The sequence below is a fragment of the Sinohyriopsis cumingii genome, chromosome 5 (assembly GCF_028554795.1).
Source record: "Sinohyriopsis cumingii isolate HCF-2022 chromosome 5, ASM2855479v2, whole genome shotgun sequence".
In the NCBI taxonomy this organism is placed as follows: domain Eukaryota; kingdom Metazoa; phylum Mollusca; class Bivalvia; order Unionida; family Unionidae; genus Sinohyriopsis; species Sinohyriopsis cumingii.
Genome location: NC_142965.1, coordinates 62,862,512 through 62,888,216, shown reverse-complemented (window position 1 = coordinate 62,888,216; position 25,705 = coordinate 62,862,512). Strand labels below are relative to the sequence as shown.

The 25,705-nt window shown below is 36.5% G+C and overlaps 1 protein-coding gene across 2 annotated transcripts in view; it reads right to left on the bottom strand.

Moving 5' to 3' along the window:
- LOC149799307 (glypican-5-like) overlaps positions 1–25,705 on the bottom strand; it is a 76,305-nt gene that overhangs the window by 23,471 nt on the left and 27,129 nt on the right. For both annotated transcript variants that reach the window (XR_016421148.1, XM_089958618.1), the window contains exon 3: positions 5,902–6,028. Coding sequence is in view for 1 of the 2 variants with exons in the window: in XM_089958618.1 (XP_089814744.1) it covers positions 5,902–6,028 (127 nt within the window). In the remaining variant the exon portion in view is untranslated. The remainder of the gene's footprint in view (positions 1–5,901; positions 6,029–25,705) is intronic.

The window sequence follows — 25,705 nt, the reverse complement described above, 5'->3', positions numbered from 1 at the left end:
GTGAAAATGATGCCAAATTACAGAAAATCTGGCAGTGTTTATTGTACTAGAACTGTTCAATTGTCCATTTAAGACATTGATTATGAAAAGAAGAAATGCTAGGAGCCTGCCTTATGTCACTAGGAATGTCGTTTCATACCAGTGGACCAGTATATCGAATATTTTTTTCAAACAATTCCTTCTTTGGCCTTGGTATAATGTAATTTTTGCTTTTTATGGACCTTAATTCTGGAGTACCATCAGCATCTCTTTGGCGAAAGATATTCCTTAGATAGACAGGAATGGCTTTCCTGGACAATTTATACGTCAATTTGGCCTTTCTAAGAAATATTCTTTCATGTATTGCTAAAATCTTTATATTATTTATTGCATCCTGGAAATTGTCTATACACTGATCTAGAATTAATGGCAAGCCCTCTTTTGAAGCCTTAAAAGTGTTATTTTATTTGAATTAGTGGATTACCCCAAATTACATTACAATAGTCCAGATATGGCTGAATACAACTTTTATAGAAGATGACCCTATACTGAAGAGGAATGTTATGTTTTGATTTTCTTCAGTAGCCAAAGATAAGAATGAACCTTTTCTTAAACATGTTTAATGTGAATAGACCAAGTAAGATTGTTATCCACGAATACAAAAAGAATTCTATCTTGAGTGGTATATTAAGGCTCACCTTGTCAAATAGAACCTAGAGTTTGTCACTATCTAGCCTTGTTCATTTTTGTTGCATTGTATCTAGCCTTGTTCATTTTTGTTGCATAGAGCTTTCGTCTTCTCTGTATTTATGATAATAATGTTTTCTTTACACCATACTTGAAGTATGTTGAGAACATCTTGTAAGTTATTTTCAAGTACTGTTTTGGTGTTACATATTATGTACATGGAAGAAACTGAAGTTCAAATCTTAAGAGGTAAATAGAATGAATAACAGAGGTCCAAGGATAGAGCCCTGTGGTACACCATAATTAATATTTTTACTTTGAGAAAATTGAGAATTATACTTGTGTGTGTGTATGTGTGTGTGTGTGTGTGTGATTTAGATTTTTAATGTAGCTTTAACAATTTTCGAGTGATATCACTACGATGTCTGCAGTGTGGCAGTTTATAGTGATGTCTAGCACTAGGACATCATGCCACAGACATGCATCATGATGTCCCATCCAGTCACATTATCCTGACACCAGGCCAACCAGTCCTAACACTAACCTCTTAATGTTGAGAGCCTAGTGAGGCAGCTGTTAGTATCATTTTTGGAAGTCTTTGGTATGACTCAGCCAGGTAAATAAGCAGTAAACCAGTTTAGGGAGTTTTTCACTTAATTGATAGATTTTGTTTTTCAAACAAAACTTCAGGGTCTACAAGATCAAACACCTACCATTTTTCCTTGATCTAATCCTTTCAGCTGTTTATCAAAGATACAAGTGCAGTTTCACAGGAGTGATTTTGTTGAAAGCCAGACTGATTATCATAAGATCATAACTGTTCAAATAGCCGAGAAAATAATCATGTACATGTTTTTCTAGTAATTTGTAGAGACAAGGAAGGAGAGAGATGGGTCTGTAGTTATTTACATCATCTTTTGTTCCTGCTTAATGCAGTGGTATAACCTTGGCAGTTTTCCATGTTTGTGGAAATTTATTAGACCTAATATTTTCATTGTAAATGAAAGCTATACTCTCTTCAATTGCATTTACCTTTAGTAGCCTTGATCAAATCATATCAAGTCCTGTAGCTTTACAATCATCCTTTTTTTTAATACATTTCAACAAAATTTCTGGACTCATTTCAGGAATTTCATCTTTTATATTGTTTGGTGTTGTTTTAGCACAAAAATGTTTGAGTTGCAGATGATCAGATAAAGTTCTGGGTTCTTTAAGTTTTTCAGTAATCTGGATGAAATAGTCATTATATTTGAAATGTCAGTTGGATTATCAGCAAAAATGCCCTCATGATTGAGGGATAAAATTTCAGTTTTACTCTTACATTTCCCTGCACCAAACTCCATGAACACTTTCCAGATAGCTTTTGGGTTATTTTGGTTTTCATCCAGCACATTTTTTGTAGTGCGTTTGTTTGGCTTGATGTATCATTTTATTAACTTTATTCCTCCAAACTCTATATTCAGTTTGACTTGCTACTGATTTTAGTTGGTCTCTTTGCTTTATTGCTTCTAAAATTTCTAGGGAGATCCAGCCTGGCTGGTGGTCTTTCTTTATCCTGTGTTTTTAAAGGGGCATGTTTGTTCACTATACTGATCCATCCAAGTATCTAAAACATCATCAATATCTGCAAAGATTTGGACTGTATTCCATGGAATCTGTTTCAGATCTTCCAGGAATTTAACAGTATCAAAGTTCTGAAAAGATCTATACATAATGGATTTATGGATATCATTTTTTTATTATTTGCCACTGACTTTACATGTCAGACAAATTGCAAAGTGGTCACTTATAACAATCTTTAGAAACATTACTTCCAAAACATTTTCTTTTGTATTGGTGTGTGTGTGTGTGTGGGTGTGTGCGTGTGATTAGGATTTGTAACATAGCTTTAACAATTTTTCAGTCATATCGCAGCTGTCAGTACCATTTTTGTAAGTATTTGGTATGACTCGGCCAGGGTTTGAACCCACAACCTCATGTTCTGAGACAGATGCTTTAACCACTATGCCACCAGAGCAGTCCACTCTCTTTCTTTTGTATTAGAGGTAGATGTTACTCTGGTGGGTTCATTTACTGGTTGCTCCATACCTAACAAAGCAATAAAATCCATCCAATTCACTTTTATTTGATCATTGAGAAGGTCTCTATTTATACTGCCTAGAATGTAAAATTCTTTCTCTTCATTTGAAATTGTATCTACTTGAAGTCCCAAATATTCATGCCAATCAATTTGTGATGATGGGGGTCTCAACACAAATTCTACCAAGTAGGGCTTAGCATTCCTGGAGTGATCTGAAGCCCAACAGATTCTATTTCCTGTATTTCTAGGTCTTCCCATCTTTTAGAAATTATAGCAGCAGTTCTAACATACACAAGAAGCCCACAACTGCCTGCTTTCCTATCCCTTCGATAAGGTTTGTCATAGCCATTGATATACAAGAAATTTTTACCCTGATTTTCTATCAACATTGTTTCTGAGAGTCCAAATACAGATATTATTATTTGGGTAGGTTAACAGTAACTTCACTTGACTAATCTTTCCATGAAAACCCTGAATATTTAATTGACCTATAGGTAAACCCTTACTAGAAACTCCTGAAGTCATAAGATTAACATCAATGCTATTAGAGGCACTCAAAGAGACATTAAAAGTATTAAAACTGTGTTCACATGATCACCGTTACAACTGTCATTACTGTACAAATTAGTGTTACATTGACTTGCTCAGTAGTCCTGACACTTAAATGAGTTGTCTCCCTGGAACCAATACCTTCATCAAGATGCAATAATGATGTCTAGCACATATGTGTATTTGTTTAACTCATCGGGCCCTAATCCTGTCTGTATGTTTGATCTGGTTTCTGCATTCAATGGCCGATCCTGCCTGTAGTCATGGCTTGTTTACTGTAGTCAATGGTCGATCCTGTTTCCAGTTGTGGTGAATGTGTGTTATATACGTCTCTGATTGGTTACAAATGGGGTACTTCCAAGAATCAGACCAATATTAAAAAAATCAGAAATGATTTTACTTTCCTTTGAGCAAATCTTAATTGTTCAGAAGCCAAGGATTACTAATTGAGAGTGTTTTCACTACATGTGTTCTGTCATGACAGCAAAAAAGTGTGTATGCAACTGCTAATGTTATAATGATATATTAATTCCAAACAAAGTAGGCCTGGTATTGCTCACTGAATACATTTTAGTGTAAGAACACGTATGAAAACTATCTCCTGAACTTTATATCCTGTCTATTTTACTACTGTACAATATCCTTGTACTGATTCCTTCTAAACATCACAGCATAATTAATATGCACAGCCTCTTGCTTGGCAATCAATGTAATCCATGATCTTGATGATAATAAACTCAACAAATTTGTCTTCAAAAGTGGCATCAAGCCCAGTCTGTCAGATGGTTCTTTAACTGTGCCAGTCAAAAGAGAACTAATGGGGCCTCATTCTGTATCATAGTTTGGTGTGCATTGTACCGCTTATGGTATGACGAGCTAGTTACTTTAACTCATTAATCTCTGGAGGTTTTTGTTGTTTTCGCCTGAAATGTGAGTAGGAAACACATTTTGTGGGCTATTTCTGAATACATCCTAATACATCGACTTCCAAGTGATTTCCCATTAACCCAATGCCTAGTTGTGCTAGAAACATTGTTTTTCATTGGTTATTTCGCTCATGCATGAGCAGAAGGGTAAAAATTGGAGTTATTTTTGGGTTGTTTTTTTTGCTTAATGGACCCATAATTTTCTTATCAAGACCATTCCAAATGCCCATCTTATCCTACTTTTAGCAAATGTTCATCTGTCTGTGTGCAGTTTTGGCTGCTAGCCAATCATGTTGTTCAAAACTTATCATGGACTGCTAGCCAATCATGTCATTCAAAATTCCCATGGACTGCCAGCCAATCATGTCATTCAAAATTCACATGGACTGCCAGCCAATCATGTCATTCAAAATTCCCATGGACTGCCAGCCAATCATGTCATTCAAAATTCCCATGGACTGCTAGCCAATCATGTCATTCAAAATTCCCATGGACTGCTAGCCAATCATGTCCAAATAATTTAAGAATCACTGCATAACATTACTGGTCGAGTTCAGCATGTTTGACAAAAATAGTGCGTTGTTCTAATAGCTAGATATCAAAACATTATGCACCACAAAATGCATCAAATCTATTTTCACTACATAATGTGTCAATTCAATGTGCCCCACCTAATGCATCAATATAATTAAGACTACAAAATGCATCAATTCAATTTGCACTACATAATGCATCAATTTAACTAGCAATACATAATGTATTAATTCAATTAGCAATACATAATGTATCAATTCCATCTGCACTATGTACTTTATCAATTAAATTTGCACTACATAATGCATCGATTCAACTAGCAATACATAATGCACCAATTCAACTAGCAATACATAATGTATTAATTCAATTAGCAGTACGTAATACATCAATCAAATTTGCACTATGTACTTTATCAATTCAATTTGCATGTGTGTGTGTGTGTGTGATGCGGATTTTTAACATAGTTTTAAAAAAATTAAAGTCATGTGGCAATGTGGTCTCCAGTGTGGCAGTTTATAGTGATGATTATCACTGGGGCATCATGCTGCAGACAGGTAGCATGATGTTCCACCCAGTCACATTATCCTGACACCAGGCCGACCAGTCCTAACACTAACCTCTTAATGCTGAGCACCAAGCGAGGCAGCTGTCAGTACCATTTTTATAAGTTATAAGTCTTTGGCATGACTTGACTGGGGATCAAACCCATGGCCTCCTGCATCCAAGGCAGGTGCACTAACCACTAGGCCACCAGAGTGGTCCAATTAAATTTGCACTGCATAATGCATCGATTCGATTTGAACTGCATAATGCATCAAATCAAATTGCCCTATGTACTTTATCGATTCAATTTGCACTATATAATGCATCAATTTCCACTATGTACTTTATCAATTCAATTTGCACTACTGCACCAATTCAATTTGCAATACATAATGCATCAATTCAATTTACAATAATATGACCGCTCCAGTGGCCTAGTGGTTAGAGCGTCCACCTCGGAAGTGGGAGGTCATGGGTTCAAACCCTGGCCGAGTCATACCAAATTAAATATGCTCATCCAAACTGCTACAATTTTGCCTTGTGATATTCTGTACTTACATTGCCCTATAAAATACATAAACATAAGACTTTTTAGCTTACCAGATTGACAGAGGACAATTTATCCTTTAGCCTTCGCATTTTTGGGTCTAATATCAAAGAGACCTTCACTTCTTGGTTATTCTGAGCCTGACTCACAAGGCTTGGCTCTGACAATGTCATCTGATATCTGAAAGGAAAGGACATGTGTGGATTAGAGTGTTACACAGTGCTTCGGAGTGCACTGCATCGCTATTAAAATGATAAATGTTCATAAGTAAGAATTCAAAATCTGTGAAACAGACCCTGATACAATGATCCAATACAGTAATTGGGTAAGAACTTGAGTATCACACAGTACTGATGAGTATAACTAAACTCTAGTGGTTCCAAAATAGTCACAGTGAAATGAACAAAATGGACTAGAGTTTATTAGAGTGCCACACAGCATTGCTGAGTGCAACTATGATCTAACTGTTCTAACAGCAACTAAAAATAAACGAAACTGAATTAAATAAAGTGTCACACAGTTTTGCTGAGTGCAACCATGATCTAATTGTTCTAATACAGTCACCTGGTCACGAAAAGAATTGGAGCCATTTTTTAGTGCCACACTGTTGCTGAATGGCTTTAATAGGTCAACTGAAAAAGAAAGGAATTGGAGTAAACGAGTGTTTTGCAGTGTTCCTCAGTGCAACTAAGCTTTGAAGGTTATGTTACATAGTTACCTGGTAATGAAATGAAGAAAAGTGAATTTGAGTGTCAAAGTTGCCGAGTGTAAATAAGATTTACTGGCTCAAATACAGTCACCTGTTTGTGCAAGGAACTAGAGTTAATAGTTAACAAAGTGTCTCACAAAATATTACTGAGTGTTGTTGTTGTAAGTATAAAGCCATTTGTCACAATAAGGCTATACAAGATGGCCAGTATGACTGGTGGAGAAGAACCTGGTCCAGTAAAAAACCCCATCCCATGGGAAGCTACTGGCAAGCTTTTTCACATACTGGACATTCTGGCCGAGTCCAAGATTTGAACCTACATGGACAGAGGTGAGATGAACAATAAAGGCAAACACTTCAGGCCACTCATATATGTTGAGAAAGTCAGACAGACCATCATGGAAATGTACATGGAAAAACAGTAATCAATAATATTATGTACCTGAAAATTCTAAGTATTACTATTTTAAACTCAGACCTTAAAATGATCTGAGTACAGCTAAACAAAAGAGCTTTTCTACAAGAATGAAAGACAGCACTGTTTATTTTTTTAAAAATGTAAGTTTGAGTGTTTAAAGTATAGTATGTCAAAAGTTTTTGAAGCAAAGACTCATTGCTGAAAAGGTTCATGATTTATTTTTTGTCAGATAAAGAAAATAGCATACAAATTTAATATAAAGTTGAGTAACTATTAATTACTGTAGTTAATTTCCTTAGTTTCAGATTGATGTGTGCAATCTCGCTTAAATTTATAACAAAAAAGGTCATTACAGTACTTTAATCTCCCTGATATGGACCCAAGCTCCCAGACTGTGAACACTGATCTCCCTGATTTGGGCCCCATAAAACTTGGCCTGTATGATGCAAAACCACTCCTAGAGAAGCCACCCTGGATACAATTCTAGCTGAACCTGTTATAAGATTCATTCCTACAGTCATTCTGGTGAAGCTGAATATCGGTTTTCAACTTCACTGCTATAGAAACAACACCAATGTTAGGAGAGCCACGTTGCACTCAAAACTTAACAAAGCATAAGCCATGCAATATCTTTAGCAAGTCTGATCAAAGCTAGACCAAATGAACTGGAGAATAAAGTGATATATGCTGCAATACAGAACCAATCCCCAAACAAAATTCTGGTAGAGCAAGTCCTGTAAAATGTTCTAACCACTTTTCATCAAAACTAACTCAAATGAAGTGGATAATAAATTGAATATTTCTCCTCCATAGACTGCAATGGAGAACCAATCCCAAATGAAATTCTGGTAAAGCATCCTGTGAAATATTATTGCCCTGTTTCACCAAAACTGGCTCACACATTTTAAAAAAACAAGAACAACTATCATGGAATCTAGCATGTCATAAAAAAACTTATCCAACAAGTATAATCTAAACAAACTCAGTCCTGGAGACATCAAAAATATGTTTTTCTTGTTGTTGCTATGCAGGCTGCACTATTATTAAGGAGCCACATGAGACAAATTATCAAATCTGATTTAGCCATTCTGTAAAAAACAGTTGAAAATATGCTTCCAACTTGACTGCTACACATACCATACTGCTGCCCTTGACCAACACATACATAACTTTGGTTAAGCATAATCCTGCAAAATATTCCAACAAAAAGTTTAACTGGCCAATTAATATTGGGGAAAAAGTTACAAAAATAATGAATATTGAAGGACAATGGACAAAGGACAACATGCCAGATGCTGGGCCATACCATAATATCACCTGACCATAAAGCCATCTGAGCAAAAAATGGAAGAATGGCCAAAAGAACCTCGTAGATATTTACCACTGTGGTGGCCATACTGGATGTGTGACCATTTTCATTTAGAATGAACTAGACATCATAAGAAGTTTGACTATTCACTCAGGAGGCATTGCAATAACAAGACCTACAAGATGGCTGGTGTAGCAGTCACACTGAACATCAGATTAGCACCACTGTCAATTATGGTCAACTAGACAACATGAGAAGTCTTTTACTAAAGTGACCGTGTTTATAAGACCATCCATTCTGGAGGAATGGAAATAACTAGATTTTCAAAATGGCACCATTTTCATTTAGGACCAACCAGACATCAAAAATCTTTTAGTCAAAACCCCATGTGAGTATGACCATCGATTCAAAAATAGAAGTGACAACAAAATTTTCAAAATAGCTGCTCTGTGGTCATATTGGGCTTCCAAGTGGCACCATTTCTTTTTAGGACCAACCAGACCATGGGATGAATTTGTTTACAACATTTCAAGGCAATCCTTACTGCAGTTTAGACCATTAGAACTTAACATGTGGTTTACAGTGCAAATGTAACAATATCATTTGTTGTAACTTCACACCCTGACATTTATAAGATCAGCAGTTATTGCAATTGGATTTGGCACTAGTTGTCATTTATTCACACATGACATTTAACATGTACAGGGCCTATATGTGCGTACCATCATAAACTACAGCTGCCTTTGATATCTGTATGATTATTAAAATTAATCTGAATTTTAGAAGCAATACGGTTGTTAAATGGCCGGATTCTGACTGTTTTATGGAAAATCAGTTACCCACTTGTGGCCAATAGAGTATTTTACACTACTAATGAGCAGCTCCCGTTTTTATGACTTGGCAAAGTAACTTGCAATTTTTCTGTTGGCAGCTGCTGCCATCACATAACACTAAACCCATTCCCCAAACTGATCATTTTCAACAGCCTCTGTTGAGTGAACAAAAAATAAAAAAATTGTTACCATGACAACATAAGTAATAATGCTTGAGGTGAATGGCTGCAGCAAATGGAGGTAGACAATAGTTAACTGAACTTTTCATTGGAAACAGCAAACAGCCTCCATGCCAACTGTTGAAAAATATGCAGTTATGCAAGTGTGAGAAATATGTTGGATGAAGATGAATTTAGTTCAAGCATGAAATGGGTTCAAGTAAGCTCGAATGCGGTGGGGCACCTTGCAACTTATCAAAGGAACTCTGGTCATGATGTGGCTTCTGAGTAAAATGAGCAATATCATTAAGATCAAAGACCATAATTTGGTAACAGCTCCAAAACTTTAAACTGCCATTTAATATTTCACACAAATACTGTAACTCATGATAATTATTGGGTTTTTTTATTAGCCAGTGTTTTCCAGTGCTTATTTGTAGGATGTACTTGGCAAATTTCATCCTTGCTAACCTTCTAGATTGTAGTAGGGAATGTCTAAGGCTTATTTTTAGGGGGTTTATCATCAAATGAATGGTCACTGTGTATGGCATAGATATGTGGTAGTGATTTAAAAATTACTTAATATTTTGACTCTAGAAGCCACTTTATTCTACATCAATTTAAAATGTAGGTGAAGGTAAATAATACTGATGACCCGTGCAGTGAAATCAAATAGCCCCTTGAAGGGACTGAAACTGGTCTGGATAAAAAAGAACTTCCTGGAATTTAAAATATGACCATTTCTTCCTTTTAAATGCAAATTGCTGAAACCATTTCTGATATCGTTCTGTGATAACAGACTTTAAAATTAACTGCTTCCATGGAAAAAGTGGATGTCAGACTGGCATAATTTTCATTTCGAACCAAGCAGTTATCATTCTAAGCCTTTTCGGTGAAAACCCCTTATAACAATGACTTAAAATCTATTCAGGACAGCACTCTTTTTTTTTCAAGACAGCTTTCACAGGAGCCATATTGAATGTATAACTGGCACCATTTTCTTGTAGGACCAACTAGATATTGTGATGAATGTGTGTGTGTGAGATTTCACAATCCTCCTATGTGTGAGATTTCACAATCCTCCAATGTGTGAGATTTCACAATCCTCCTATGTGTGAAGTTTCACAATCCTCCTATGTGTGAAGTTTCACAATCCTCCTATGTGTGAAGTTTCATAATCCTTGTATGTGTGAAGTTTTATAATCCTTGTATGTGTGACGTTTAATAATCCTTGTGTGTGTGAAGTTTAATAATCCTTGTATGTGTGAAGTTTCATAATCCTTGTATGTCTGAAGTTTCACAACCATCCCCATAGAAGTGTAGTAGGAGTAGTGATAACAAAAACTTGTAGAAATGGACAGACATGTAACAGATGATGTGCAAAATACCATCCCATAAGTTTATTTAGGCTACTGACCACTGAGTAAAATAATTAGTCAGACATTTTTTTTAAACATCATTCCTAAGCAATAATAATATTCAAAAACAAAATTCAAGATTTCTCCAGTGGTACATCATCATAAAGCTTTTTAAATGAGTTCACATCAATCAACTTCACTGGGTGGGAGCCAATACTGCATTCAAGAAGAACATGTTCCACTTTCAGTGTCTGTGGAAAGGTATGCACTCTAAATGAGGTTCACACAACAGGAGGTATGTACGAATCAGGTATTTGTGTTCTAAATGCATGAGGCAAAACACCACTTCATCTCATTGATTTATTTTATGTGGAATGCCACTCTCTAATGTTAAGTCTGATTTTCCAAAGCAAGTTCACACAGATTTCATTCCACATATTTTACAAAGTACACATAATAGAAAATGCTAATTTTTATATACAGGGTTCTGGCAGACATAAGAAAAGCAAATTCCACAACTTTTGCAGAGCCATTTCACAAAACTCAAGGACCACAATGCCAAGCATTGTCAACTAAATTCATTGTCGTGCTCTATGTTTTGGACTCCATTGTCTGAAATTCCATGACTTTTCCTAAACTGTGAAAGGTTTTAAGAAATTCCATGACTTTTCAAGGCCCATGAAATTTAATTTTTTTAAATTCCAAAACTTTTCCAGGATTCTAGGCCCCCACAGGAAACCCTGTATATAATTAATATAAATCGGCCTTTGGAATCTTCGTATTAGAAACAGGTGACTGCAGGGTAGCTTTGGCTGCTTTGGCCCTTCATTATCCTTAATACCATAGTGAACAACTTAATGCTTATTTTATCTATGACATCTTATTTCATCTTGTAAACATCAGCTGATCATGTATTTCAGGTCAAAGGTCATTAGAGAGAGAGTCTAATGAATCTGGGTTATGTGAATTTTCAATCCGAACACAAGTCAGCCATTCCCATCGAACACAAGTCAGCCATTCCCATCCAGTCAAGAAATAACCTTGGATGTTGTAGGAATGCAAATAAATCTGACAAGGTTTGGTAATTTGTCTCCTGCAAAGTGTCACATTCATGTTGCAACAAAAAAATTACAATATTCAAATGTGACTTTGGTTCCTTCTGCTGCCAAACTTTGCAATGAGAACAAAAGTAGCTCGTAATTTAGTTCTCAATGGTGGCAAATTATTTAGTGATATTTCTTTCTCAACTGGACATAAAGGATCGAGGATGCTCCAATCGAAGATAACTGTATCTGTATCTGTCATGTCCATGACAAGTATCTTGTTCTCTGCAGATTCTGCAGACACTGGAGAACCACTGTTGTTCTTGTTACAGATTTTATGCCATTTTTCAGCACATGATAGGCTATACATGACTGTCAGTATATTTGGTGGAGGAAGAACCCAGGAAAACCAAAGACAGAACCACTGATCCACATGAAGATATTGGGAAGCTTTCTCACATATCCATTTTGGCTAAGCCCAAGACTCAAACCCATATGGGCAAAAATGAAATGTCATTGATCTGTAAAGGTGAGCACCACAGACCACATGGCTCCCCTGGGCCTTAGACCACTTGGCTCCCCAGGGCTCTTCAGACGAATCATTCTTTTTCTCATGAACAATCCACAGTATTTTTTCCCCAACATTGTTATAGCAAATGAGTATGCATTCACTGGGTTTAGTGGCCCTATGCATCCCACCTAAAAAAAATGCTAATGCTGACAGCCTATATCAAGCAGACAATTAAATGCAGGTTCTAACTCAGGCAGTCAATACATTCAAAGGCTAGTATAGTTATTATAGACACATAACTGTTATTTTAAAACTAATTTTTTTAAAAATCAATAATCACATAAATAATGAAGTTAGTGGACATTCCCTCTATCAGATCAAATATCTAATTTCTTTCAATTTAAGATGAAAACTAATTTTTTACACATGCTCTAGTAAGTCAGATGGAATTCGAAAACATGAATTAACTGTACATTTTCTACGGAAATTTTGCTAATTCCAGTCTACCCAGCCATTATGCCACTCTATCAGCCTACCAAGATTGTGCTGAGACAGCCAATTTCCTGCTGATTTAACAGTATTTTCATCAAGGAGTTTGAAACGCTGCTTAGAGTGCTTGAGTTAGTGACTGTTTTAATCTTGACAAAATTTTGCTCTTGAAACTTTAGGAATGGCGATGAAGACATGAATGATGTAGATGCAAATCAGGAAAACAAGACTCAACTTTATCATCATTGTTTAAATCAAACATCAGCAGCACACCAATGAAGTAATAATATTACTAACTGCATACTCGGAATTCAAATGTATTCTGTGGCCATATACATGTGCAAATGAATTTGGTTCTGAAATGTTGTAAAAAGATTGATTTAAAATACATCTATTGTCATCAGGAAAGAAATAGAAGGGATTTGTTTCTCAAAGCACAATTATATCTCCACTGTAACGGGGCCCCAAGTGGCCGAGTGGTCTAAAGCGCTCACCGTTATGGATCACTGCCATCTCACCTCTGTCTGTATGGGTTCAAGTCTCGGATTCAGCCAATGTGGGTATGTGAGAAAGCTTGCCAGTAGCTTCTCGTGGGTCGGTGGTTCTTTCCATGAATTTCCTCCACCATTAATACTGGCCGCCATGTATAGCCTATTGTGTGCTGAAAAATGGCGTTAAACCCTACAACAACAACAACAACAACCACTGTACCAAGATGAATAAAATGAAAGGTCCCTTCTGGAAAGAACTTATTCTGACTTGTATGTAATACATGCATGATTCTGGACTTATGGTCCCTTTTAAGTTACTTAATCTTTGTGTATTTAATAAAAGCAAAATGTTAGTCTGTATAAGTACAGTATAGGAGAAAGCAACATCAGTCTTTGCCTTGCCTACATTTCACAAGTGACATACAAGTCATTATCAGCTGAGTATAAATAAACTCAATGTTCATGAACATTATGATTTTCTCACCACCACTTCAGTGTTCCAGTGGTTAGAGCATCCACCTCAGATGCAGAAGGTCATGGGTTCGAACCCTGGCAGAGTCATACCAAAGACTTATAAAAATGGTACTAACAGCTGCCTCACTAGGTGCTCGGCATTAAGAGGTTAGTGTTAGGACTGGCCGGCCTGGTGTCAGGATAATGTGACTGGGTGGGACATCATGTTACATGTCTGCATCATGATGACCCAGTGTTAGACATCAATATAAACTGCCACACTGCAGACGTCATAGCGAATTGACTGTGTTTAATAGTCCTGTCTGTAGATAACTGGAATTTCTACACAGAAAGCACTTTTATTCTTTCAGTAAGAGTGACCATGACCTGTCACCCACACGTCAACAGGCTTCTTCTTTAACACAATTGGTGTCTATGATGTTGAGGCAATGTTACTCAGTGCAGATTTGTTTTTGTTTTGTCAGTGGTCTTGACCTTTGACCTTTTGAAACCAAAATTAACAGCTTTCTCCCTTACCTAATTAAAAGCCATCCACAAAGTTTGGTTGAAATATGTCTAACAACTAATGCTATTGTGTGGAAACTATCTCTTCTTTAAATTGTAGTAACCTTGACCTTTGACTATATGATGACAAAATCAAAGGGATTCTTCCTTACACCAAGTGCAAGCCATCCATAAAGACTGGTAACTGTATAAAAATAAGGAATGCAAGTGTGTGTGCAAAAACAAAGCTTTTTTTCTCTGTCCAGAAGGCTTTGCCCCAAAGTGTAGGCCATCCACAAAGTTTTAAATCATAGTGCAGAAACCATGTGTGTGGGGTGGTTTTTTCGCAGGGGTTAATGTAGCTTCAACAATTTTAGTCATATCACTATGATGTCTGTAGTGTGGCAGTTTATAGTGATGTCTAGGACCGGGGCATCATGCCGCAGACATGTAGTATGATGTCCCACTCAGTCACATTATCCAGACACATGCCGACCAGTCCTAAACAATAACCTCTTAATGCTGTGCACCAAGCAAGGCAGCTGCTAGTACCACATTTATAAATCTTTGGTATGAATCAGCCCGGTTTAAACTGCAACCTCATGCATCCGAGGCAGGCACTTTTTCCACTTAGGCCACCAGAGCGGTGCCTTATGAAGAAAAAATGTTATTACAATTACATGTATGTGGAAACCACTTTTCTTCCCTTAATCACCTTAACCTTAACTTTCAACCTCATGACTCCAAAAGCAAGAGTTCCTTCTTCCGTTTACCAAATGCAAGCAATCTACAAAGTACAATGGAGAATGCAAGTTACTGTGCAGAAACCGTTATAATCTTCGAGTAAAAGTGACCTTGCTCGTTGAGTTTCTAAATTCTGATTTTTTTTCAAGCCCAAAATCAATTGGGATCTTCACTGTCCAAAGTGCTGGACTGATTACATAGTACTTTGACATATCGAACAATGTAATATTCTCCACTTTAGAGCAGGTCTCATCATTTTTTTAATAAAATGCTAAAACAAAGTAAAAACCTTTCATTTCCTGCACCCTGCATGTAGTCACATGCATTCTTCACTGACAATTTCTTTTGTATCTCTTTCAATAACAGTTAAGACAGACCCAAACTAGATTGAACCCATCATTAAGGGTCAAGACAGACTCAGATTGCACTGAATGCTTACTTATGGGTCTAGACAGACCTGGACTGAATTGATTTGTGAAACCATCCTACAGGTTGATTTAATGCCTGTTTTTAACTTTAATGGCAAACAAAAGCAGATGTCTATGCAGCAGGATCAGATAATAATTACAATGTATTCATCGAGTCTTGACATACGCGTGTGCATCCCATATGTGATAATGATTTAATTTCATCCCATTCTTTTTCCTACAACATAACACATTATTAACCAATCCTGGTCAGCCTAACCCATATATACTCTGTTTGATGTTCACCCATTTTCAGGCTGGTTCCCATTTTTCCATACCATTAGTACCATGTGTCCTTTAGTCTTCATGCAATGGCTGCCACTGTGTTCCAGTTCTTACCAAAGTTTTAATTTCACAACAAATTTTCACAAGTTCTCCCCATTATCATGTTTTGATACTTTTGAGAATGCCAACATTTTCATCAGCAGTAGAGACAGTGGAAAGGATGCAAAATAATGTTTCAGTTTTAAAGTTTCAGATATGGAAAGCTTTCTACTTCCGAGAAATTCTTCCGATCTGACAAAACCTTCAACAAAATATTTTCTCTGATGTATGGGAAGACTCCTTTAAAGGAATATTTCTTTATGCATGCTGATTAATCATTTAAAAATCATGGTTACTAAGGTAACCATACAATAAAAAAGATATTTAAAAATCTCTATTTGTGGAAGAAATTTTTAGATGTATGGTGAAATTTGCATCCATATAAATTTGTGGTGACAAACCCAACATTTTAGCTCATGTGTCTCAGGCTATAATCAGGACATGGTCCACATCAAGACTAATACACTAGCCCGAGGGACGCATCACGTAAACGATTTTGTACAGTAAGAGCAGCTCATATAAAAGGTTAGCAGTTGAAATGTTGCAAACAAGAAGTAAACATTGTAACATTCAAATTTTTATTGAAAATGACTGGCTGTGAAGAAAAAAAACTTCATTATTAATTACAATTTAAAGGTCTCAATGTGGGCTGCAGGAAATACCTACATGGGTCGCAGGTCCTCAGGCCAAGATTTTGAGGCCCCTGTTTTATTAGCTTTATTATTAATAAAATGACCAATGGTTTTGATATCTGAAGGCAGATGCTCATACAAGATCATGTTCTTTCCAACCTTTTCAAATACAAAACTGTTCAGTACAAATTCACATGCATCAAAGTTGAACAGGAAACGTGAGTGACATGATGTGAAAAGAAAAACATGGATATCAAATTTAATTAGAAAAGATAAATTTGATTCTCCTACTGACAGCAGAAACAAAAAATGCATATTTTTACTCTTATCATGCCACCCCACCCCTATCTTAAAGTTTGTCTAGCTGTCACAGCCCCTCCAATTTGATTTCTGGAATGTGAGGGTTGATAGAGATATGGCACTCTAACCAGTACGAGCTGATTAAAAAGTTGATAATGGTGACATTAAAGATGCAAAAACTTTTGCTGGGAAATTATGGCTGTGGAAAATATTTTGAGGAAAGAAACATGCATTTTTTATACCATCAGAATGAATCCAACCATTAATGGAACCACCAAGCTCAACCTATCTACCACCAGCTGTTACCAGAGTTATTTATTTGAGGCAGACTACTCAATAATTTACATCATCATTTTGTGTTTGTTTTTTTTTTAAACCATTTTTAACACTTTATTGGCAATATCAAGTGAGGAAATTGAAGCTAAGTGCTTTTACCAAGCACACACCTGGGCAGCTGACACTGGCTGTCTTGGATGGGTATTGAACCCGTGATGCAAGTCTGAAGATCTACCAATTTAGCAAAAGCATTCACAATTTACAGCAAAAAATCATTTACATTAAAATAAAATAACACTGGACCACAGTAATTATGTCAAACAAAGGATGTTTTACTGAAATTTATATTAAGCAATCATTCCTATTAAAATAAACTAAGAATGGAGAAGGTAATACTGAACCAATTTTGTCACAGTGAGTGGCACAGTGGTACCGTAATTAGTGTCTACATACAAAATCTAAAATGCATACCAAGACAAAGATCAAACTTTTCCCAAATTTTGCTTTGCAGATGAATTAGTCATTTTACTTTGAAAATGAATCACTCTGGTCAAATATTCAAAAACTGACAAAATCTAGTTGCAGCGTGACAAATTGCCCAAGAGGTACATCAGCTTGAAAGCAGCAACCACATAAGACCACATTACTGTATATGTAAAAAACTCTTTGAACTTAAAATCTTGTTGAAAAAAGTTACATATTTCACTGATTTATCAGAATCTGTTGCTTTAAGTCACCAATGACAAGTGCGATAAAATACTAAATATATTAACTGAACGCTCAAAAGAGAACAACAGGATTAAAAAAATGTACACCAGAAGAATGCCCACTTTGGCTATAAAATGCCAATTCATTTCACAAATGGGTATTTCAACTACTACATGTATGAAGTCATTCCATGCCAAGTCACTCCGAGATCCATGGGTCACCTTCTCCAATTTCCAAGAAAAAATTTACAGGTGTGAATCTATGTAAATGATGGAGCCATGCACAATTTCTGCAAAAAGTCCAATTACTTACCAAGTTCTGGCCAAATGAAGTGGTGGGGTAGCATGTTTTCTTTTTTTTTCCACTTGGAAATTTGATGCTTGAGTTTTCAAATGCTTGCAAATTTTTGTGTTATACAGATATCAGTCTAAATTACTATACTACCTATTTGTGACCAGGGGAATCTGTATCTGAGCTCTGATTTTCTTTATCTGATATTTGTAGAGTTTCACACCCTTAAATTTGACCTTTTGTTCATTAAAGATATTTTTTCTCCCCTACCTGGTCATCTCTCACAAACACCAAATATAACTTTATTTCACAACTTTACTTACATGGCATTGTACCAAATTAATCTCACCTGAATCAAACTCATTCTTAATCTGTACCTTGGGCTCAAACAAATCAGAAAATGCAAAAATTGGGCCCTTATAACAGAGGTGGTTGAGCAATTACCTTGAAATGTCACATCACTCACTGATTGCCCAAATTGTGTTATAAAATGCAACTCTCTATAACTTTAGATCAAACTCAAAATAAATTACATGTGAAAATTGTGCCCTCATAACAGTGGTTGCACCATGTAAGCAATTACCTTAAAATATCTCATTTCTGAATGCTCAAATTTTGTTACAAAATGCAACTCTCATGATTTGATAGTACATGTAATTGCTTTACAATCTGGGCTCATAATTTTAAGAAATATTTACTGAGTTAGGGTTCTGGTAAGGCATGGTATAACCAAGGGGTGTGGGATAAGGAGACTTTTACAAATATATTAAATACCCTGGACTCAAATTCAAGACAAATCACAAAATGCAAAAAGTGTGCCCCTTGACAGAAGTGGTTTGACCATGTAGGCAATTACCTAGCATACTGTATTTTTATATGATCAAGATACATATCACCACTGTATTTGTGTCAAATTCCAACTATGTGTCTCAGTATTTTCACCCTTAAATCATTTTGTGTTTGCAGCCCCAATTCCAAGCAAATCCCACTGCTGAAAATCAGCATATATAGTACCATCAGCAGCAAACAACATGTAAATGCTGAAAAATTATTAAGTTTTTAAAAAGAAAATACAATGCCATGCATAATTAATATAAAATAGGATATATATTAATGAAATTGAAATTGTTACAAAATATACACACGAAGAAAAAAAAGACTTGTAGCTGCAGCATATGTATGATGGTCTCCATTACCGCTATTTTAAAGATATGTTCAGCAACATTCGCAAACGTAGGGGAGATATTGCTCAGAATGAAGACATTATTTTATTGGACTTTGCTGAAAATTACAGCTACATTGTCAGAAATGCAGGCAAGGCCATCACTGGGACAACTTGCAAGCCACACTCCACCTACACAACACTAGTGCTGTACATTAATTATTACAACCCAATGTCAGTACCATGTTACCATCCCTCAAGAACATGGTACCTTTCAGTGTTTATACACCTAGCCTATATAAAAATTTCAAGAACTTGAATTATTAGTGCCACTGCAAACATGACCACTGAGGCACAATGGCATTTTTTTTGCCACAAGCCAGGCATGATCCCATGTGATGTCATCAGTGGCACAGTGAACCACCTAGTTGCTTGAGCCAGCTTGCAATAGCAGCAGATCACACTTTTACATCAAAAACAAAATGGTACAATTATTTTTCCTGCAACTGGAACAGAAAATGTCACTATTCCAGGCCTGTGCTATGTGCCATTAAAATTATTATATAACTACAGATATGTTTTACACATTAAGATCTGCAACACCAAAGAAGCCAGTAATATTATCTGAATATATGTGTTCCTGTGCAGATCTATTTCATTTACAGGCCTCAAGTTTTGACTACTAATACAGCTTTAGTTTGTCATCAGCCAGAACTGAGTTCAAATTCAATGCATTTTCAATTACAAAAACAAATCCTGGCAATATCTAATGACATTTTTATGTGTATACGTGCCAATACATTTTTGCAGATTTACCAGAACTGTCTAGGACTAATGACAGTGGTATGAATAAAATGGTCTCCCGTTATGAATTGGAATTCCAAATGGAATTTAGTATTTTAATACTAAATATGTCAAAATAAACAGTAATTATTGCTATCTTCATATAATGTGCCTTGTTATACTCTCCATACGAGGGCCTCAAGGGAGATTCCTTGACTAATGAGTCACCCTCTATAAATAAAGCATCATTATTATTATTATTATCATTATTATTATAAAACCCTCACTTGATCGCTTACTCTCTAAAAATGAATACATGATCACTGATCCTATTAAATTGTTATATATAAAAATTTACTACAATTTTTGTCACCATATTTCAGTGTTATGACTTATGAGAACTAATCACAAAAAGTGATTCCACATCCTTATTCAGTTTTGTGTTTTGATGCAGTGTCAGGGCACAGCCTTCTTTGAACATACCACTGATTAAGGCTACCATATATACTCACACGAGCCCAACTGCAAACTACACAGACTCAGCTCTGCCACTGCATAATGCATCAACAGATCTGGGTCTGTGCAGTTTGTCAGGAGTAATCAGTACAACAAACAACATAGACCTTGATCTGCAGCCACACTGTGCCACAGCAGATCTGGGTCTTTGTTGTTTGCAGTTTGACTACACTTATAAGCAAGTATATATGGTACCTCATTTGTAACTATGGACACCTGTCATTTTTCCCACAAGGCTGCAATGTCTACGCATATAAACAGCAGCGTTTACTGATACTGATACTGACAATAAACATTTGTAAAATCAGTAAATGAGTAAACGAACTGGCATTTTTATCTTAGTCTTCCAATTCATTTATATATTTCAACTTCTCCATTTTTGTTGACTGTTTAGTACATTATTTCTGTCAACTCTTTTCTTAATGTATGATTTTCACATCGAATGTGTTATCTCGAGAGGAAAGCAGAAGTGATATAAATTGTTTGCAGGACACATTACACAATATTATACATCAAATTGATTTACTTATAATACTGATACAAATGTCTTTAGACTACATTATTGATCTTAGAAGGACATGCTTGTTAACATAACATCTGATTAGTAACAATTTATTCTGAAGAAACACCATTTCAAGTTTGTAAGCCACTGCAGATTGTTAGTCATTGGGGCTCCTACATATGCATTACATGTGCACATCCTGGTAGTACATACTGTTGCATTATTCTTCACATACGTATATGTTGCAGTTGGAAATAATATTACCACAACCCTAGGGAAGTTCTACTGAAATTGTTAGTTATATTCAACAATGATGTGTTTAGAAACAGAATCCCGTCATAGTAAGTAGTACATGACATAAAGCTGATGAAACAATCACAAACTTAGCGAAGTACAGTATGCACGTTATAATAGCTGTCAGCATGTTTAGCAAGGTACAGCATACACATTGTAATAGCTGCCAGCTGTTCAGTGGGGTAAAGCATGCATATTATAATAGCTGTTAGCTGGTCAGTGAAGTGCAGCATACACATTATAATAGCTGTCAGCTGTTCAGTGAGGTACAGCATGCACATTGATAATAGCTGCCAGCTGTTCAGTGGGGTAAAGCATGCATATTATAATAGCTGTCAGCTGGTCAGTGAAGTGCAGCATACACATTATAATAGCTGTCAGCTGTTCAGTGAGGTACAGCATGCATATCGATAATAGTTGTCAGCTGTTCAGTGAGATACAGCATGCATATTATAATAGTTGCCAGCTGTTTAGTGAAGTACAGCAAACACATTATAATAGCTGTCCGTTGTTCAGTGAGGTACGGCATGCACATTATAATAGCTGTCAGCTGTTCAGCAAGCTAACAGAAAGATACAGAGAAAAAGTTTAAGTTCAAATTGTTCGTTGTGGTTATTATAAATCATTTACACATTTGCAAATTTGTTTACCTTGCAGCCTTGATATGTACAGTAATGAGCGTCAAAACTGAACTTGCCACTTTGTTGAAAAGTCTGGTGTGGACTTTTAGAAGTATGAATTCATTTTTTTCTCTTTTCATTTTCATATTAAGGGCTGAAAGTAATATGAATCAAGTTCTTGCATCAAATGGGAAATTATTCTGGTAGATATGATGTATTAGCATCAATAATATAGGCTGGTGAAAAGGCTTTGCCCCAAATCTGGTACAGATTTACTTGAAGCTAATGGTTTCCAGTCTGCCAAGTGCTAAACTAAACCACTAATGTCTTGCACAATTGAGGACTGCCAGTACCTCAGCTGATTCTGGGGTAAAAGAGTTCTGAACAATTACACAAATGTCAGATGATGCTGTACCACATATACCCACGTATGCAAACATTAGAACAAATATGCATACACAGTACAGATGCCTAAATGTGCACAAAGTACCACATATACTCAAATATGTCCAAATATGCACACACAGTACCACATGTATCCGAATATGCATACACAGTACATATGCACTCACAGTACATGTATCCAAATATGCGCACACAGTACTGAATGTACCCAAATATGCATGTAGTGTACCACATGTACCCAAATAAACACACACACAGTAAGTACCTCATGGACCTAAATATGCACACAAAGTACATGTACCCAATTATGCACACAGTATCACATGTGCCCAAATATGTACACAGTGCTATATATAAAACCAAATATGTACACAGTATCACATCTACCCAGTTATACCGACACAATGCCATATCTACCCATATATGTATTCACAGTGCCACCTGTACTATGTGCCACATGTACTATGCACACAGTACATGTACCCAATATGCACACAGTACATGTACCCAAATATGCAGTCTTATGCACCACCCATATATGCACACAGTACCATGTGCCAACAGACATGCACACATAGTAACATGAACACCCACACATATCCACACATCATTAGCCAACAGACAAGCACACACAATAACATGTGTACACCCATATATGCACATAGTACCATGTGCCAACAAACAAGCACACATAGTAACATGAACACCCACACATATGCACACATCATAAGCCAACAGACAAGCATGCACAATAACATGTGCACACCCATATAGGCATGCAATATCATGTGCCAACAGACATGCACATGACCACATATCCACATGAAGTACCATGTATCCAGCACTTATGCACTCATATTACATTGTAACAACCCAAATATGCACATAGTACATGCACCCACCCATATGTGCACAGTACATATAGCATGGACACACCCACAAATGCACACAGTATAATATGCCTACCCACTTATGCACTAATAAAACACCATCTACCCACCTATATACATGCACAGTAGGGGCACCAGGTGACCAAGTGATCCAAAGATCTCACCTTTACCTATCAATGCCATCTCGCCTCTGTCCACAATGGGTTCGAGTCTCTGGCTCAGCCAATGTGGGTATGTGAAAAAACTTGCGGGTTGGTGGTTCTTAAGAGGTTTTCTTGGGTTCTTCCACCACCAGCTAAACTGACCGCTATGTATAGCCCATAGTGTGCTGAAAATGGCATGAAACCCATAACAACCTGCACAGTACCTTGCACTAACATGTAGTCACATATTCAACCATGCACACACAGCACCATATGAATCCACACACATAATTAGTAACACATGCATCCACATAGACAAAGTACAACAGGTAGCCACATGTGCACAGTATTGCATGCAGCCACACACACAATCAATACCACATGCAACCACATACAATGTACCACATACACAAATCTTACATCATCTAGCTACATACAAAAACTGTACCATGTGCAACCACAAACTACACAAATAGCCCTACATGCAAACACATATACAAATAGTACCACAAGCAATGTACAGATGAAACCATATACAACCACACAGACCATGCCACATGAAAATATAGTACCAATTACAACCACATACACACAGTACCACATGTATACATGCATACACAAATACAACATGAATCACAAATGTGTGTGAAGTACTATACACAACATAGTACAATACCCACACCAGCATATACTTTAACAGCAGTAACACAAAAAACATGTAGTTTTGGTAACCTGACCTACCCCATTTTAATGGCCCCGAGCCAACAACTTTTTATCATGCACACAAATTGGAACAAACCATGCAGAGTTGTTCAACTCAAAACCTGTAACTTTAGAATGGAAGCTGTGGCATGAGCTAAGACAAGTTGGATTTGAAAAAAGCTATTTCAAAGCCAGATTCTTCCCATCATGTTGTATATACTGTATTGTACATAACAGAGAGAAGGCCTCAAGGTAGATTAGTTTTTTAAATGAAGTCTTTATTATTATTATTATTAGTATTATTATATTATTATTATTATTATTATAAAAAAAAATAGGTACTGAAGTAACTTATTTTTCATGCTGTTACCAAAACCATACATACACAAGGGGTGGGATGGTTGTGTCATCTTTAAGGAAATGTTGTTGTTGTTGTTGTTGTTGATGATGGGTTTAGCACCATTTATCAGCACACGATAGGCATGGCGGCCAGTATTAATGGTGGAGGAAGAACCCAGGAAAACCCCGGGATGAAACACCAACCCACGAGAAGCTACTAGCAAGCTTTCTCACATACCCACATTGGCCGAATCCTAGACTCGAACCCACGCAGACAGAGGTGAGATGGCAGTGATCCGTAACGGAGAGCGCTTTAGACCACTCAACCACTCGGGGCCCCATTTAAGGAAATAAGCAATCACATCAATGTTATTCCTCATTTGTAACCCTAACTGGAAACTCTGTTTCTGATATCTCATGAGCCTACTTTTAATTCAAAACAAGAACACACATGGGGCTTACTTTATTATACAGTACTAAAATGGGTGACAAATTTTATTCAATACAGAAAGTTTTGCAAGCAATATTTCAAAAGGAATCATTCTGATGATACTAACAAAAATAGACAGATACTCTGACAAGAAGACAAATTACCAGTATATAGATTGTTTTCAATCATTTCAAAAATTTTTATGAATTAACCTGGAGGTACACTATACCTAACATTGATATGAAGGTACACTATACCAACATTGATATGGAGGTACACTATACCTGACATTGGTATGGAGTTACACTATACCTGACATTAGTATAGAGTTACACATTACCCGACATTGATATGGAGGTACACTATACCTGACATTGGTATGGAGTTACACTATACCTGACATTAGTATGGAGTTACACATTACCCGACATTGATATGGAGGTACACTATACCTGACATTGGTATGGAGTTACACATTACCCAACATTGATATGGAGGTACACTATACCTGACATTTGTATGGAGGTACACTATACCATACATTGGTATGGAGTTACACTATACCTGACATTTGTATGGAGGTACACTATACCTGACATTAGTATGGAGGTACACTATACCTCACATTGGTATGGGGGGTACACTATACCTCACACTGGTATGGAGGTACTCTATGCCTGACATTGGTATAGAGGTACACTATACCTGACATTTGTATGGAGGTACACTATACCGGACATTTGTATGGAGGTACCTTATAAATGACATTTGTATGGAGGTACACTATACCTGACATTTGTATGGAGGCACACTATACCTGACACTGGTATGGAGTTACACTATACCTGACATTGGTATAGAGGTACACTATACCGGACATTTGTATGGAGGTACACTATACCTCACATTGGCATGGGGGGTACACTATACCTCACATTGGTATGGAGGTACACTATGCCTGACATTGGTATAGAGGTACACTATACCTGACATCTGTATGGAGGTACACTATACCGGACATTTGTATAGAAGTACCTTATAACTGACATTTGT